General features: G+C 35.2%; 1 protein-coding gene and 1 long non-coding RNA gene across 13 annotated transcripts in view; one reads left to right on the top strand and one right to left on the bottom strand.

Annotated features, from left to right (window-relative positions):
- LOC138067802 (uncharacterized) overlaps window positions 1-15,878 on the top strand; it is a 47,067-nt gene that overhangs the window by 16,628 nt on the left and 14,561 nt on the right. For all 3 annotated transcript variants that reach the window (XR_011142148.1, XR_011142147.1, XR_011142146.1), the window contains one exon: window positions 15,209-15,305. This is a non-coding gene — a long non-coding RNA (uncharacterized lncRNA). The remainder of the gene's footprint in view (window positions 1-15,208; window positions 15,306-15,878) is intronic.
- The window catches only part of CPEB3 (cytoplasmic polyadenylation element binding protein 3), a 99,621-nt gene continuing 86,614 nt past the window's right edge, over window positions 2,872-15,878 (bottom strand). For 8 of the 10 annotated variants that reach the window (XM_068950024.1, XM_068950025.1, XM_068950027.1 and 5 more), the window contains 4 exons: window positions 13,690-13,808; window positions 11,817-11,931; window positions 9,341-9,522; window positions 3,469-6,615 (listed from right to left, as the gene is read on the bottom strand). In XM_068950024.1, the coding sequence (XP_068806125.1) occupies window positions 6,388-6,615; window positions 9,341-9,522; window positions 11,817-11,931; window positions 13,690-13,808 (644 nt within the window). In that variant the 3' untranslated portion in view covers window positions 3,469-6,387. Of the gene's footprint in view, window positions 6,616-9,340; window positions 9,523-11,816; window positions 11,932-13,689; window positions 13,809-15,878 lie in introns of all 10 variants that reach the window. The other 2 variants (XM_009677780.2, XM_009677778.2) reach the window with 2 other exon arrangements.

Below are 15,878 nucleotides of genomic sequence, written 5' to 3' on the forward strand. Positions count from 1 at the left end.
ACAGCATTAACACAAGCCACGAGGCTCCATACAGTAAGGGAGCATGCACAATAGTTAGTTGGCGCGCACAACCTCACCAGCTTCTCAGACGCTTTCCAAAGGGCATTTAATTCCTAATGTAATCCTAGGCAGTTCCCATTTAAGTAAAATTCATACAGTGAACTCGGCCTGTAATTTTTAGTGCTGGCAGTTCCAGCCGGGTTGTTGAGCTGTTTTTATGTAGCTACTGAAAGAAAGCAGTGGCATAGCACAGAACAATTCTGGTGTTCTTCACTTGCCTCTGACACGGCAGAATTCACGGTTTTTCAAGGAAGTGTTCTGCGTTGTTCCAAACAGCTATTTCACTGAGCTTTAACTGTCTCCTAGTCTTAAAATAGAAACCATTAGAAACTGATGTTGGAGTGTTTGGTTTTTTTTAACCGATAGTCCAATCTCTAAGCCTGCAGTCATTGTAAAACTGCCAACAAAAAGTGCAGTATAAATCAGCCAGCAATTTTGGTAAATCCAAAGCAATTCAAAGTTCCTTTTGACAAGGCACTTGCTACTGTATTTGGTGGGGAGAACCTGCATTCTCAGAAATATTTTCTTAGTATATATTTTTGTATTTACCTTCAGCTTACATTTAAGAAACTAAGAGTGACCTTTTCACTTTGCATGGTCCACTCATGTGCTCTCTTTACTTATATTTTAAAATAACTAGAAAAGATAGTTTGGGTGCATGTGAGTAGGTGTATATTTGCTTAACTAGTGCAGTTTTCCAGTACAAGATTTGGAGGGTTTGTTTTTTTTTTTTTTCAGCTAGTTTACATTCCCCATAATGCACGTCCCAAGATTTCCTTAGCATGTGCAAAGGATGACAAATATCAGTACTTCATACAACTATATTTAATAAGTTATTACAGAAAAAAAATAAAGTCCAAACTACAAAGTTTAAGCAGTTGTAAGCAATAGCAGCATTGAGCTCCATGTTTAGTCACAGTACTGCAGTTCCATACAAGCATTAGTCCAAGCCAAAAAGGAAGAAGCTTTGTTAGAATTACTAGCAAAAACAATCTAAGAGAACATGTAATAAAAGATACAGTACATTTAAAATTAGTTGGAAAACAAGTACAGAGATCTTAGCTGTGAATGCTCTAAAAGTTATGTATGTCCATTATTTTGACAGTAAAATTACAAATATCTAATACTTTATACCCCAACAGAACTACATCCAGGAAAAAAAAAAGCCGAAATCACCTCTTATTAGCACCCTGGTTTTCTACTTACTGCTAAACTTCTTTTTCTCATGTAAATTTGAGCATGCCAGAATTGTGTGACCAATGTAATTTTCTGACCAGTTAGTTACCCATTTGGGGTATAGAGTAGTCACTAACATGAATATAAAATACTCAGTGGTATGATAGAACACTATAGCAGCAGAGATTGAGAAGAAAGTTTGTCTGGTTTAGAAAAAAAGAAAAGGAAGGAAAGGAAAAGAAAAAAGGGAGTTAGCTGACATCATACAAACCAGCATAAAAAGCAACTACATACAAGCCAGATTAAACAAAAGAGACATTTCTACAAATCTGTGACTAATCTTTCACTCATACCTTGCAAGTAGAGATGTCACAATACTGAAATATTAACATGGGAGCTTTTCCCAGTTAAGCGCCATTTTTACTTTTTTTTTCTTTTTTCTTTTTTTTTAAACTACTCTAACAGATAGTGAAATCAGCAAAGTTATTTGCTAACTGCGTATTTGCAATACAATTTGTTTTAGCCCATGCCTTGCTAGCAGGCTATAAAATACAAGCATGTAGGCAGAAATATAAGCATAAACTTTGTACCACTTAGCAGGAATTTTTTATTCCCTCTTCATTCCTTAATCATCTCCTTTGTTTGCAATTTGTGTACATTCCAACCAGTAGTACCTAATTTGAGTCTAAATTTTACTTCACTATTTGATCTAGTCTATACATTACTTACAGAACTGAACACACAGAGGATACACAATAGGCCAACTCTGGACACATTTCTTTCAACAAGTTATAGATGAGCCACCCTAATGCTCTAGCATAAGCTCGTCTAAAAGGTCATCAATAACTTGCCGAAATAACTTTTATCTAGAGAAAGTCATTGTATGCCCTGTTTACGCAACACCAGTTTTAGTCTGGATTGTTTTAGGTGCCAGAGCAGAGAAGCCTTCCTGGCTTCAGGAAGGGGGTTCTTCTGGCTGCATGGGGAAACAAAGTTGACGTAAGTGGAGGTGAGGTGACGTGAAAGATGTTTTGATACTGGCAGCTGATATTGCCAATAGAAAAGGAAAAAAAAAAAAAAAGACAAAGACACAAGAGAGGCAGAGAAGAACAGAGAAAGACAAAGAAGCTGAACAAATGTTCAGACACGGTGGCAATATGGGTAACTGCATTGCTACCAGAAAACGGACGTACGTTACTTTGTGTTAACTAGGCAGCTACCAGCCTATGTGGTAACTTCATTAGAAAATGATGTGGGAACCTATAGTCTGCTCCATGCCGCCACTGAAAAACGTATGCAAGAAGGAAGTTGTGCAGGAAAGGGTCAATTTAATTAAATAAATAACATGGTGGCAAAATACAATGAAGAATATATAATTTTAGGAAGTTCTATCTAAGACTACTGAAAAGAGAGTTTATATAAGTTCATGACAAGAAAAGTAATGGAGCATTATGCTGAATGGGCAGGGTCATAAACCCATTGTTTCAATAGATTTAGTTCATTATAAAGGCAATAGTATTTAATCAACACTGGTGGTGTATAAATCTAGACAGCGAACTGGTACTGTGACATCCCTATTATCTCCCTAAATCATTTTGATAAAGGAAAAGGCTTTTCAAAATATCACATTTTTTTCTGCTTCATTCTGTCATTTTATTGCCCAATTCTTTGTTACAATTTTCCAATCACTTTACATAACCAACCATTTTCATCATTGCCACACTATTGTAAACCACATCAGCAAGTTAATACATAAAGCTTTGCATTTCAAAAAACTAGACACTTTAGTAACAATATTACAAAGATTTTAGCTTCAAAAATAACTGAAAATGAAAAAAATAAACTTTTAAAGAATTAGCATCATAAAATTAATTTATTCCAAGTAAAAATACAAAATAATATTAATGACATTGACCAGATATGAAAGTCTCTCCCAGAAACAACTATATTAATGGTTGAGAAAGCACTCCTTAAAGAAAATACGAAATAAAAATGAAAAATATGTAAATATGTTTAATTTTTTTCTTAGCAAAAAATCTTTCTAAAAATAACAATGAAAATTTGTCTCAGTACAAAGGCTACATTACTATTGAAAAAATACCAGCATGAAGAAAAGGTACATATTTGACAGTAGAAAAATGATTTTAGTGAATCACAATGTCTAAAGTCTGCAATGAAAATAAATCTGCAATAAAGATTTATGCCTTTTTTCTTTTCATTTTTCTTTTTTTTATACAAACAGTACAAACAGTATTGCACATAACAACAAATAGTCGAGGTTAGGTTAGCCTTCAAAAAAATCGACTAGTTCAAGTCTCACATCAGAAAAGGCCACAATAGGACCTGTTGTACCCAGGGGCTTCTTAAGTCAAGTTGCAGTTCAGAACTCCATATTTTAAAAAATAACTTTTTTTGAAGGACCCTCTTTTAATATAACATATTAACAACTCAGGGGCACATTCATTTACAAAACAAAAGGGAGCATGTTATAATTTAATAAACTAAAAAAAGTTCTCTTTAAAAAAATACAAACAGAAGAACTCTCACAATTCTGGTCAGTCGTGCATAATCACACTGATTATAAATATACAAATTAAGGGAAAATATTTTTCACCTTCTATTCACAACTTTCAGCACCAAATGGAGTTTATGTTTACAACTGTTCTTTATGATAACTTTGTTTTTGTTTTAATCCAACATTATGCTATATTGTACATTTTCCAGCTTCTCTCTCTCTCTCTCTCTCTCGCTCTCTTTTTCCTCTCTCTCTCTCTCTCTCTCTCTTTCTCTCTGGGGGTATTTTTCTACATGAAAGAGGGGGTTTTCTTCAAAAAGGTTTACTTCTTTCACATAATTAGGTAGATTTCTGTAGGTTAGCTATGATCTTTAATATTACAGTTATAAAGCTCTAACTTCTTCATTTTCAAAAAAACTCAAATAAGCATGAAAAAAATAAAGTTACCCATCTGTTAAATCATTTTTCTTGCAGAATTAAATTAATATATATTTTTCTGAATAAACTTACTTAGAAAATATCATTTTCTTTCCTATATTTCAAAATTGAGGTATTGCAAAAGATCATGTCAGTCAGAAAGCATGCCTTTTTCTTTAAAAAAAATCATCAGCCGACTGTTGAAAACTGTCTAGATACAAAAAGTAGTGCATAACAAAATGTCTTGTACAGATGAAAAAAACATAAAAGACACCTGGGCTGGGAAAAGCAATATCACAAAAATGCCCAGAAGTAACCTTGAAAGGGATAATTATAATAAGCGTTTTAAACCAGTAGAAAACTATTTTTCTTCTTTTTTTTTTTTCCAAAAACAGAAAAGTTCCTTTCAAAGCCAATACTTGCAACTAAACATTGGGAAAAAAAAAAACAGCTTACTAAATTAGACACAAACAAGGACATCACAACAAATAAAACCCAGACATTTAAATCTACTATGCGGTGTCATATCCAGTCAGATTGTCCCCAGAACTGCAAAAATCAAAGGAGGAAAAAGGAAAAAAAAAAAATAGTGTACACATTCTCACAATCATTAGTATACCAAGTGTGTTTATAATTATAAGCTATCTGCAGCCCCATAGTCCATGCTAAAAAAATGTCCACTGTTAGCAGGTCTTAATTGTATTCAAGCTTCACAGGATACATCCAGGGATTAGAGAGATAACGCCACATCCACAGAGCAGACATCTCATGTTAACTTTTATATGCAGACATTTCTTTAGCACCCCTTTTTTCCTAACTTTCTTAAAATGTGCCTAGTTTCTTAGTTTGACAGACTATCTAATTGGTAGTGTATGTACGCTAGTATGAGCTCTTTGGTTTTTCTGGACAAGGTCTGCAGCTACATAAATGATGCAAGCATTAGGAGAGAGATTGTAACTAAGAGCTCATTTCTGTTTATGTACCTGTTATGAACTGTCAAAAATGTGTTAATGTTGGATACAGAGGCTTTAACAGTTAAGTTTGATCACAGTACTAGACATAATCACTTTACTATATAAAATAAATTGCACGATATATAACAGAGCACCGCAAAGTACTTCATCTACCATCCACAAATTTGTTTTAAGAATATCCTACAGCTATTTTTTATATTTGTTGTAATATAGGTCATTCTGTAATGGGCTGATCCTAATTTCAGAAGCATTACATTTACTGAGGCATGCCTTCCTCCAGTCAGTAATCAATTTTTTTTGTTACTGAATGTTTTTTAGCCTACATAGATTCATAATTTGTGCATTGTGGGCAGGTTTTATATTAGACATATATAAAATTTATTGCATGCAGCAACCTGATTAAGTAAACATGCAGTCAAAATATTGACCTTCCTTGGAAGCTTTTCTGTATGCTATACTGATCTCCTTTCAGCAGCCATCACTATTTTAATCACATATTCATTTTTTAATTGATACCCTAGCCTGAATAGAGTATTATGGTATTAGTAATACCATTTTAATAGCAGCAAAAGCTATTGCAGCATACATTTACATAACACTAAAAGACCTAACAAAAAAAAAACCCTCAGCAAAACAAAAGAAAAAAGTCTGATCCAGCTTATGAGGTATCATCCTTACAAGTCAAAATGGAGAGCAACTAAAGGCTTATTTTCTTTAAGGGTTATTACTACTCTAAATGACCCAAACTAATGATTGCTGAATATCTGTTTAAGTAAGTTTTTGCTACATCTGCCACCTACTTGTGAATATTACCTTTGGTAAGTCATCTGCTAGGGGCAAGTCTAAATTTCTGAAAATAAGTGCATGCTCCAGTTTAAAAATAAAAATAATTATAATAAAAAGTCTTCATCACATACACATCAACCCAGTGAAGGCTGATGAGAATGGCAGTCTACATAATGTCACTAGTGACAAGTCTTGTGTAGGAAATTAAGGTACCAAGCAGATGTTTGTGTGAATCAAAGTGCAAAATCAGTACAGTTACACTCTGCCGGTTTGTATTATACTGGACACTGAGTTCAGTAATGTGACTGTAAATAATAATAATAGTAATAAAAAGACCCATATCTTCATTAAAGTCGAGGACGAATGCACAGATTTCCAGAACACTAAGCCCTGAGGCAGCGCTCTCTTTTCCCTCGATTTTATCTACTCCAGTACGTGCTGCTGGGTTAGGCCTGGGGTTCAGCTCCAGCGGAACGGGACGTGGCGGGGCCGGTCGCCTCCCTCCTTTACCAGTGGTTTGTGGAACTCTCGCCCAGCACGAGAGTGTATGCTTGCCCAGCAGTATTCACAGTAATACTGCAAACAGGTAACATTGGCACAAAAGAACGGAGCAAATTTTCCACCACAGCGAGTGCCCTGGCATTCATCACACATCTGATCATCCAGCACATATGGCTTCACTTCCACCTGCACCAGGAAGAAGAGAGAAACTGTAAGACGATTACATACATTTGCTAAGCGTGAGCAGAAGGAAGAGTACTGTAAGTCTTTGTGGACAGTGCATTGAAGGTTTGCATCTGATGCTGGAGTAATCCAAAGGGGTGGTAGTTAAAAGGTGCGCTTTGATAACTAGCCAACATTTCTTGGAAAGTTAGGCGTGTGAAAGAACTAAGATGGAAGTACTATAAAAACAGCATCTCCAGGAATTTTGCTGCTCTCAGAGTAACTACCAGAACTGTGAACATGGTTGTTATGGCAGAGGGGGGAGAGGGAGCAGCATGTAGGAAGGGAAATGGATCGATTGATAAAGAACAAACCTGTATTTTTAAATTTCAGAGGTCTCATCAGTCTGAGAGCTTCTTTTTGTTTTGTTTTTTGTGAACTGCAGTATGCACGACAAGACTAATGGTTGAATAGACGACTCAAATTAAACAAGGTTAAATGCAGTTTGTATTAAATACTCTGCATTATGTTGGCAAAAAACATTATCTAAAATCTTGTAGCTCTAGAAGTGGAATAAGATGTTCCATAAGCAGCGAGGGGGTTGCCATCAAGTACAAATAGCCTGGAGAGGAGCTTATTTATTCACTCATGGAGAAATCAATAGCTTATGCATGTATCATTCTTAGGTCTCTGTGATGTCACCTATACAGTGCCCTAGGTACAGCTAAAAAAGCTGAAATGTACATATTGTTACTGTGAATAATTTTGCTGTAACTGCACAAGTGTTAATCTCTGCAAAATCTGTATAATGCCTGGAAAACTACTCCAGCAACTAGCTTAAATACATACAGTATTAAGGAAGCACAGTATGAAATACTAAGTTGAAAAACAGTAAAGGTATCATACAAGAAAACTTTATGGTGCCTTTTACTCCAGCTTATCCTGATCACATTTTAACAAACGTTACTCCTTTGAAGTAAAGCTGATATAATGAATTATATTTCTTGGCTATGGAACTGCTGGAACTGCTAAAATTAAAAATACATATATTTTAAAATACACTGTGCTACTAGCATTATGTGGAACAAAGTCCGAATAACTGCCATTCTGCATATCAGATATGCTACCACTAAATTTAGAAGCTTCATGCAAAATAAAATAGCACCATCTCCAATGAAATTGGAAGAAAACAGATCCAAAGTCCAGCACATCCCAAGTACCTGCCTACTCACATTTCCAAAGCATGATTTGTGAAGGTTTGGAATAGATTCTCTCTCTCCCCTTTTCCTGTTTGCATTACTAGTGAAAATAATTTTAAGAACATATGCTGTACAATTCAGGAATTTTAATAATCACCATTAGGTTTAAAAATTAACGTTTAAGGACAGAATTAGGAGAATTTGCACTTCAAACTCACAGATAAAACTACTTTAAACACCTTGAAAACAGACAAAAGATGATCAAGTAAGCTTAGATCCTCAGTCAGCCATCTGGGAAAAGTACTGGAAACAACTAACAGCTAGCCTAATTTGGTAGTATATTTTAACGCTTAAAAGAAAACAAGGTTTTAATCATGGAGGATATTATGTAAATCTCAAAGGGCTCAGCCGTCTGATTAAAAATCCAAAATTAGTCTTGCTATTCTTACCAGAACAATCTCTCAGTAAAGATTTTCAGAATTCCTTGGACAAGGAATATTTAGGAACAGCCTTGTTTTAGTTAAATCATAAGGTATAGTAGCACCACAGAAAAATAGTTTGAGGGCTAACTCCATAACCTCATCTAATTTGAGAAAAAGTTCAGTTCACACTTTTAACAAGAAAGTGATTAAGAGCTTAGACTCTGCAGGTGTGTGTTTTTAAATCCATACACACTGCCCAGGCATTCCCAACACCTGTCAAGTTGCCTCTTCAATAAATAATCTATATCAGATTAAACAGAAAAGCAGCCGTCCTTATTTTAATAAAATATAACGGCAGTGCACACTGTGTTCTTTTAAGTAGTTCTAGATGCTGAGTTCTCAAGAACAAAGGTGTTATTTGCACATGCAATTAGAGGCAAAGTCAGTTCAAAGAAAAAAAAAATCTCTTGGAAAATAATTCTTGCTTTTTAATGTCTTCAATTTAGATTTCATGAAATACATTAGTTTCACTTTGTGCTTGGGAAAGCCGTTTAGAACCCAAGATTTTATATATGGACTGAAAAACAACTTGTTCTTCCCCTCTTTGGCCTGTGAAGCCAAAACATCTGCCAGCACCTGTTCTTAGTTAAATAATCTTCAAGACTTTCAAGATCAGCACTCCCTATTATAATGATGACCCCATGATTTAGGAACCTCAGTCTAGACACGTATTGCAGAGGGAGAATGTTGCCTAATAATAACATAGATGCCCCAAGCTGTACAGCAGCCACTAACTACAAGCTGTTGATGCGCAGTGACCAAACATCTAGAAGAGGAGAAGGAAGCTGCAAAATTCTCCAGTGTGCGGGACCTTCAGAATTCAAAACAAGAACAAACAACAGCTTACGACCAACTTTTCTGGTTTTAATGCCTTACAATTAAGATGTTTAAGGTCCATCATCTTCACTCTGCTTTGGTCACTTAAATAAGCTTTTAAATAATTAACAAATGTCATCTGAAGAACAGAGGTTACAGTGTCCTCTCACACAGTATTAATATGAGCATTTCTTTTCATTTCTGTACAGTTTTGTCAGTGGCTATCACTCCGTTCCGTGCTATTTTACTTACCCGTTTATCAATGTCATTATGTTGGAGCTGGACAAAGCGAGCACTGATAGCAGCAATATAACTCTGCTGATTGGAGAAAGCCACTCTGCCAGCACCTTTTGGATACTTCAACTCTGGGTCTGTATCAATGCCCGCATAACAGACACCTCCATATAAACGGTCCATAATCATTGCCAATTCCACTGCAAGAATGCAATTGTTAAACATTATGTATTCAACATAAATAATACTTTCTTGTTTGCATAAGAAAAAAGCTCTATTTGTCTTAGTGTACTTATCTTCAGAAGTCTAAAATAGCAAAATAAAATGGCAAAACTAAATGTTGGTTTTAACACCACAAAGAATCATCCCCCAGCTGAATTACACTAAAATATAAAGGCAAAAAACAATCTGTAACAAGAAACTTTTAGTGTGATGGAAGTGTGAAAAATATTAGATGGTTAACCTATATATGAGGTCAACATCAAGTGAAGAATTTATCATACTGGTGAACTGGTCAATTGAAACTTTGTTATTCAGGATCAAGTATTCAGGGTCTCCCCCCCTACTCCCCCAACCCCAAACAGATATGATAATGCTAGCTAACTTGTAGGCCATTTATAGATACTCCTGCATTGCATTTAGAATCTGATATTTTAGCCTGCATACTAGGAGACTGAAAACTCAGTAGGGAAGGATTTTACATTTAAAACAAAACTTGGTGAAACTTTAAAAGTTATACTTCAGCAAGCCTAAATTTTAAGCACAGTTTAACTAAGTATTTTTGTATATCATTAACTGGATTAAAATGGAATTCATTAACTCTTTAAGATGATTTGCTGCTCTTTCTCACACTAACAACTTTTAAAGCAGTTTTAAATATCATTCATAAAATAAGACAGGTTGATTTAAGTGGCTGAGGAAGCATGCAGGACAATTAAGAGAAAGAACTGAAGGAAGTGGAACAGTTTACACACGCACTTTATATACATATATATATTTATATTTATATATAACATATTTTGTATGTTTTATATATATAGAATTACACATGCACAAACCCACACACTGCATGTAAGTAAGTGGTGCACAGAGTTAGGGTCACTGACCGTTCAAATATTAAGTTCTCTGTAGAAGTTGATAGACAAATTTGTTAGGTGAAAGACAAACCCTCACAAAACAAGATACGGGGACCTATACAGGCCCTGCATAGTCAAGCATTTTTGTTCTGTTAGTGCAGCAAAACACTTTCAGTAGAGTGAGTCTAAATTTAGCTATCCAAGATACAGTGAAAAAGAAAGTATACTAAATTTTAAAATCTTTGTAATTATCACTGAATTAGTTCATTATTCATAAAACAGACACAATTATTTAAGTATGCATGTGTGTTTAAATAAAATACATGTATCACATTAAGGGAAGACTATATGCTAATTTGTCCATTTGCAATGAGCAAACAAAAGTCTGACTCATTCTACCAAGCTAGATACAACTCCTGCTCCTAACAGGTCGTAAAGGAAAACGATCACACAGTGTAGTGACTAGTAGATTCTCTTACTTTCTAATGATTTGTAATCATAGTTTAGGTGGTGATCCCAGAAAGCGACAGTATGGACTAAACATCAAGAACATTTAAAACAGTAGTTGCAGTAAGATACTCTCGCCAGTCAACAAAGAACATATATGGTTTGCAGGTGTGAAACTGCAGTGTTCAAGTTCTTAGACCAAACTCCTGTATCAGATTTTGAAAGCTGCAAACAAGAAAAATTGGAAACTCTCTTTGCCTACCTTGAAAAAGTTCACTATTTAAAGGCGTCAGTTTTCAAATATAATGCATAAACAATCTAAGAGAGGCCAAATGACACACATTTTTACAAAATGCTGTAGTTAGAAATGAGGTAATGTTTAATTGTTACTATTTATTTAATTGCCCTCTCTTACAATTGTGCCTTATTTAAGGTGGGAAGAAACTGGGGCTGTCGAGAAACCTGGGCTGGGAGAGATCTTGCTCTGAGCAATGGCTGGGGTACCTTCTTGTCTACAGCTCTCCAAGAGAATTCGGATTTAAATTAGGGTTAGGAGAAAGAGCAAGCGAGGAGCTGCAGTTGGAGGTAGCTGCAAAGGGCCTCAGAGAAGTCTGTCTTCTGGACGAAGGGTAGGGGAATTCAGTTATGGCTCAGGCAGAAAAGCAAGGTTAGGGTTAAAATAGTATTTATTAAGAAAAAAAACAGACAAGTTGTAGGATGTTATTCAAGCTTGAGTCTTCGGGAAGACTGTTTTCTAGTGCTATACTAATTAGTAACTATTTAAAAGATCAGAAGTTTATTACAGATTTTGTATTTTGTAGACAGAGGAAGCTGGCTTCCTAGAAGAAAGTGAGATAAGATCTTTGGAAAAGCAGGGTATATTTTCTGTCTTTTACACATACTTTATATCCTTTGTCATCATTTCTGCTTAATCTCAAGCATTGCATGCCCTACATTTTTCTTCTACTCACCAGCTCGGAGGGGCCGTGGAACTCCACCAACAAAAATAGTTTTTCTTGGGTCCAAAGGCTGAGAGCCATCCATCACAAAGTCACTGTCACTTAGGTTCCATGGTCGAATTTGCACCTGAAAAGAGCAATAAAAATTGTTTTTAGTAGGGGAACTCGACAATTCAATAAGAAGTAATAAAATAACTGCTTAATCTTTCTATAATTGAAATTATGTTAAAAGCAAAAGCAGTAAATTGGTGGTATAACCACCAAAACAATTCAAGAACATAGGTTGTCTGAGCGTTTGAAAGGAGGTGGACAGTTCATTTATAGCCTCTAGAGGCCAGGCTTGAGTTAAATTTCATCATGGCAAACTCTCTGACCTTATTAATTCCCTGCCTCTAACAGCCATTATAATCAGAAATCTGAGAAAGGACTTGCAGAACATTTTACCAGCTGTGTGCTATTACAGGTGCAGTTTGGCTTCTGGCTTTCCTGTAATCACATACAGTGATCCACAAATTTTAAAGCACTGATACGAATGGGGAGAGGAGATAAAATTAATTTCTGTGCTTGAATACAAAAGGAGTTTTTAAAAAGTGCGATTGCTTACTTCTGTTTAGCAGCAAGCAACACAGGTGAGAAGAAATCTTCAGACTGTACAGAGCAAAAGCTGCGGACAGGACTTTTAGATAAAGCTGTTCACCTTTCCGTATACTGATCCCAGAAAGCACATAAGCACACTCATAGCACTGTAATATTGGGTGTTCATTTATCTATGCAAGCTCTTTAATAGTGTGTTTTAAAAAGGCAGCACAGATCAATGGTTTTTTTTTGAAAGGATCATATATAAAGTAGGGTATAATCATTACAATTAGATAAATGACTGAGACCTTAAAAATATAAGCATGCATGTGACTCAAGGAAATAGATCCTGCTAAACTTAAGTGTTTGCAGGACTGGGAACAACACTTCAGGTTTTTTTTTTTTTTTCCATTAAATGTTTAAATAGGAAATCCTGATAAATATTTGTGCATATGGCCTGTAGATGGTGAGGAAGCTGGTAAATGTGTATAGTTATTTCCTGATACCTATTTGAGTAATGAGAATATTGCCTATTCTTTTGCAAGTATAGTTTTAACATACTGATATTACTCATCTTACTCCCTACAGATTATTCTTAGGAAGTTGCTACTTGACCAACCAGGCTTTTTTTTTTTTTTTTTAAATCTAATCTATATTTTTCCGTAGTTTTTAATCTCATCTGTATGTATCCATAGCCCCAAAAAGTGAGTAGTAAGGAATGCTAGAAATGCAGGTTACCATATATTTTCTGTTCTGCAGTAGTGTCTCCGTACATGTTTTTACCCTATAATTTATGTAAGCTATATTCAACCTACCTAAATTATAATTGCTTAGCTAACACATTGAGGGGGTGGGGGGGAAGCTAATAAAGTACAATGAAGTACCAGGGATATCTGAAGCCATCATCTGAATTGTTTTTTGTTTAAATTTCTTCATTTTGTGTGTTTATTGTGTTTTATTTTGCACATTTGTTGCGTCAGGTTTTCGTTTCTCCTAAATAATATAGAGGGCAAAACCTTAATCTGATTCTTTTTTACAGCTAACATTGTAAAAGGAGGCATACTCTTATGAGAGTACCAGAAATACCAAATATAAAAGTTAATTGAGTGTGGCATTTATCAGAAAGAAGCAAATGTTAAAACCATGTTATGTTGATACAAAAAGTCAATACAACGGAACAGAAAGGACAGCAACAGGAAATGGATGAGCCAATTAACTACAAGTAATTTTTTTATTTTTTTATTAACTGAAAAGAGTAACAGCAAGTGGGTTAGCAGCCAGCATAAGTGTCATGGCATAAGCTACTTACTGGTTTGTCCTTAATTGTGGGACTTGACACACACAGGTAAAGTTTCCCATCTTCTTCCAGACAGGCATCTATCAGGGCTTGTACAGAGCTTTCTTCCTGGAACAGCAAGAAGGCATAACCTTGGAAAGGACAAAGGCACGAAAAGAAAAAGAACAGATTAATTTTTAAAGCGTTTTTTCCAATAAGGATGATAAACCCCAAAAGTGAATGAAATCTAAAAAATTACTAATAACTGTTAAGGCTCTTTGTTTTCATAAAATAAATTCACCCAGTATATCATGTCCTCACTTATTTTTATTTAATTAGTGCATACAGTATTGATTTCGTAATGGGAGAAGAGAACGCTTTCTGGGAGTGAATGTATTTATTTGATTAATGATTTTAAGCAGTGAGAATATAGGCTGGTAAGTAAGGATTTCTTATTATCTAACAACTATATCTGAGCTATTTTTGTGCTGGTGTCAATGATTATCATCTTACAGTTGAGGCACTGACATCCAAAATGCGGACAGGTAGACAGACAGACGAATAGATTGTTGACCCACAACAAAAAGAAATATTAGCTATTCTTATTTAGCCATCTGTATTTTCTAAGTACATTTTATTTCTAGGCCAAACTTCCTTGAGTACATATTATTAGCATGAAATTATATATCAGTCACATAGAACAAGGTGGTTTTAACAACATAGGTCTTCACTTGCTGTTTTAAATTTCTGAAATCTTTCCACCTAAGAACATTCAAAAAATTTTTCAAACGCTCCCCTTTCTGCTGGAAACAAGGCAATTCCAAACAAAGGTTATCATCTAGTGAGAGAGCAGCGATTGAGAGACCTATGACCGTACCAAGTTACAAACATGCTGTTATAGTAAGACATTGTCATACGTTCTAAATCAAATGGTAACGTTCGATGAGTACACCAAGAGATAAGACAAACTTTGTACAGTATGAAGTAAACTTTAAAATAGCTATTAGCTTAAATTTACAAAAAGGAGAATGTTTCCATATTCATCTACTTAACTCCGTATGGAAAAAAATGCTTACCTAAAAAGAAGCATTTGCCAAAAAGAATGATATTTATTGTGTTTTATTATGAGTCAAAGACCTGCTGTTGTTATTTATATTTAAATAAAGCAGTTCAAAAGAAATAAATTATCCAATAAAAAATCCTCCAAGCAAGTCAGAATTGTAAGACTTTAATTTAGCCAGTAAAACTGAGCGTATGTAGCATCCAGGTGCTCTTCTGAACGCAGCTGACAAAAGAAAGCTTTCTTCAGTTTTACTTAATGTTGTTACGTTTGACTAAAGATTTGAACCAAGCAATCCATGCTTTTGCCACCTCAAAAGTGAATTAACGTAGCACACGCTACACTAAGCAAAACTTCAGCAACCCATTTAGGAGGATTTTGTATGGAACATGCATTACTCTTTTGCTCCATAATCAGTACAACGTATTTTTCTCACTGAATGTGAATCTATTGGCTTTGACCTTTATAATTTCGCCCTTGCGTGTCTTACAGGCTACCACCTCTTTTCAGAGCGTGCAGCAATTAGAGGCAGCTGGTGTTTAAGCAGGGACTGCTGGACTCGTGACACAAACTCACTGCCTGCACCACGGTATACCATATTCAGATTATGACAACCTTTGGGATAACTTTACACAGTCTATCTGCTGTTAAAATAGCAGTGAGGCACAAGAAGTTTTGCAGCAAGTATTGAGTGAATATTATTTAGCATGCCTTCTTAGATAAATACTACACAATTATTTATAAGAAAAATTTAACAAGACACTGAAAAACTGTTTTCCTCTTTCAGATTATTATCTGCCACGTTAGCTTTTAGCCTACTATCTCTAGTCCTGTGTGAGTTTGCAAAGAACATTAAATGCTATGGAGTTAAAAACATTAAATTCTGTAGAGCTATGTCTGTTTTCAGGGGCCAACAGAAGTTTGCATTAGCATAGTTAGTTATTGCCCAGAACAAGTCTAGAAAGCCTGAGCTCCCCAAGCAAACAAAATTGCTTAATCATCATCACTCTCTTTAGCAAACTGGAACAACGTGCATACCTAGAGTTGGAGTAGGTTAAAGATAGCAGTCCCAATAAAAGGTGAAGTACTTCTCGAGTAAAAACATTGGCTTTCTCTCTAGCAGATGTAATACTTTAAAACAGTCTCCAAAAGATATTAAGAA

This window comes from Struthio camelus, chromosome 7 (assembly GCF_040807025.1).
Source record: "Struthio camelus isolate bStrCam1 chromosome 7, bStrCam1.hap1, whole genome shotgun sequence".
Classification (NCBI taxonomy): domain Eukaryota; kingdom Metazoa; phylum Chordata; class Aves; order Struthioniformes; family Struthionidae; genus Struthio; species Struthio camelus.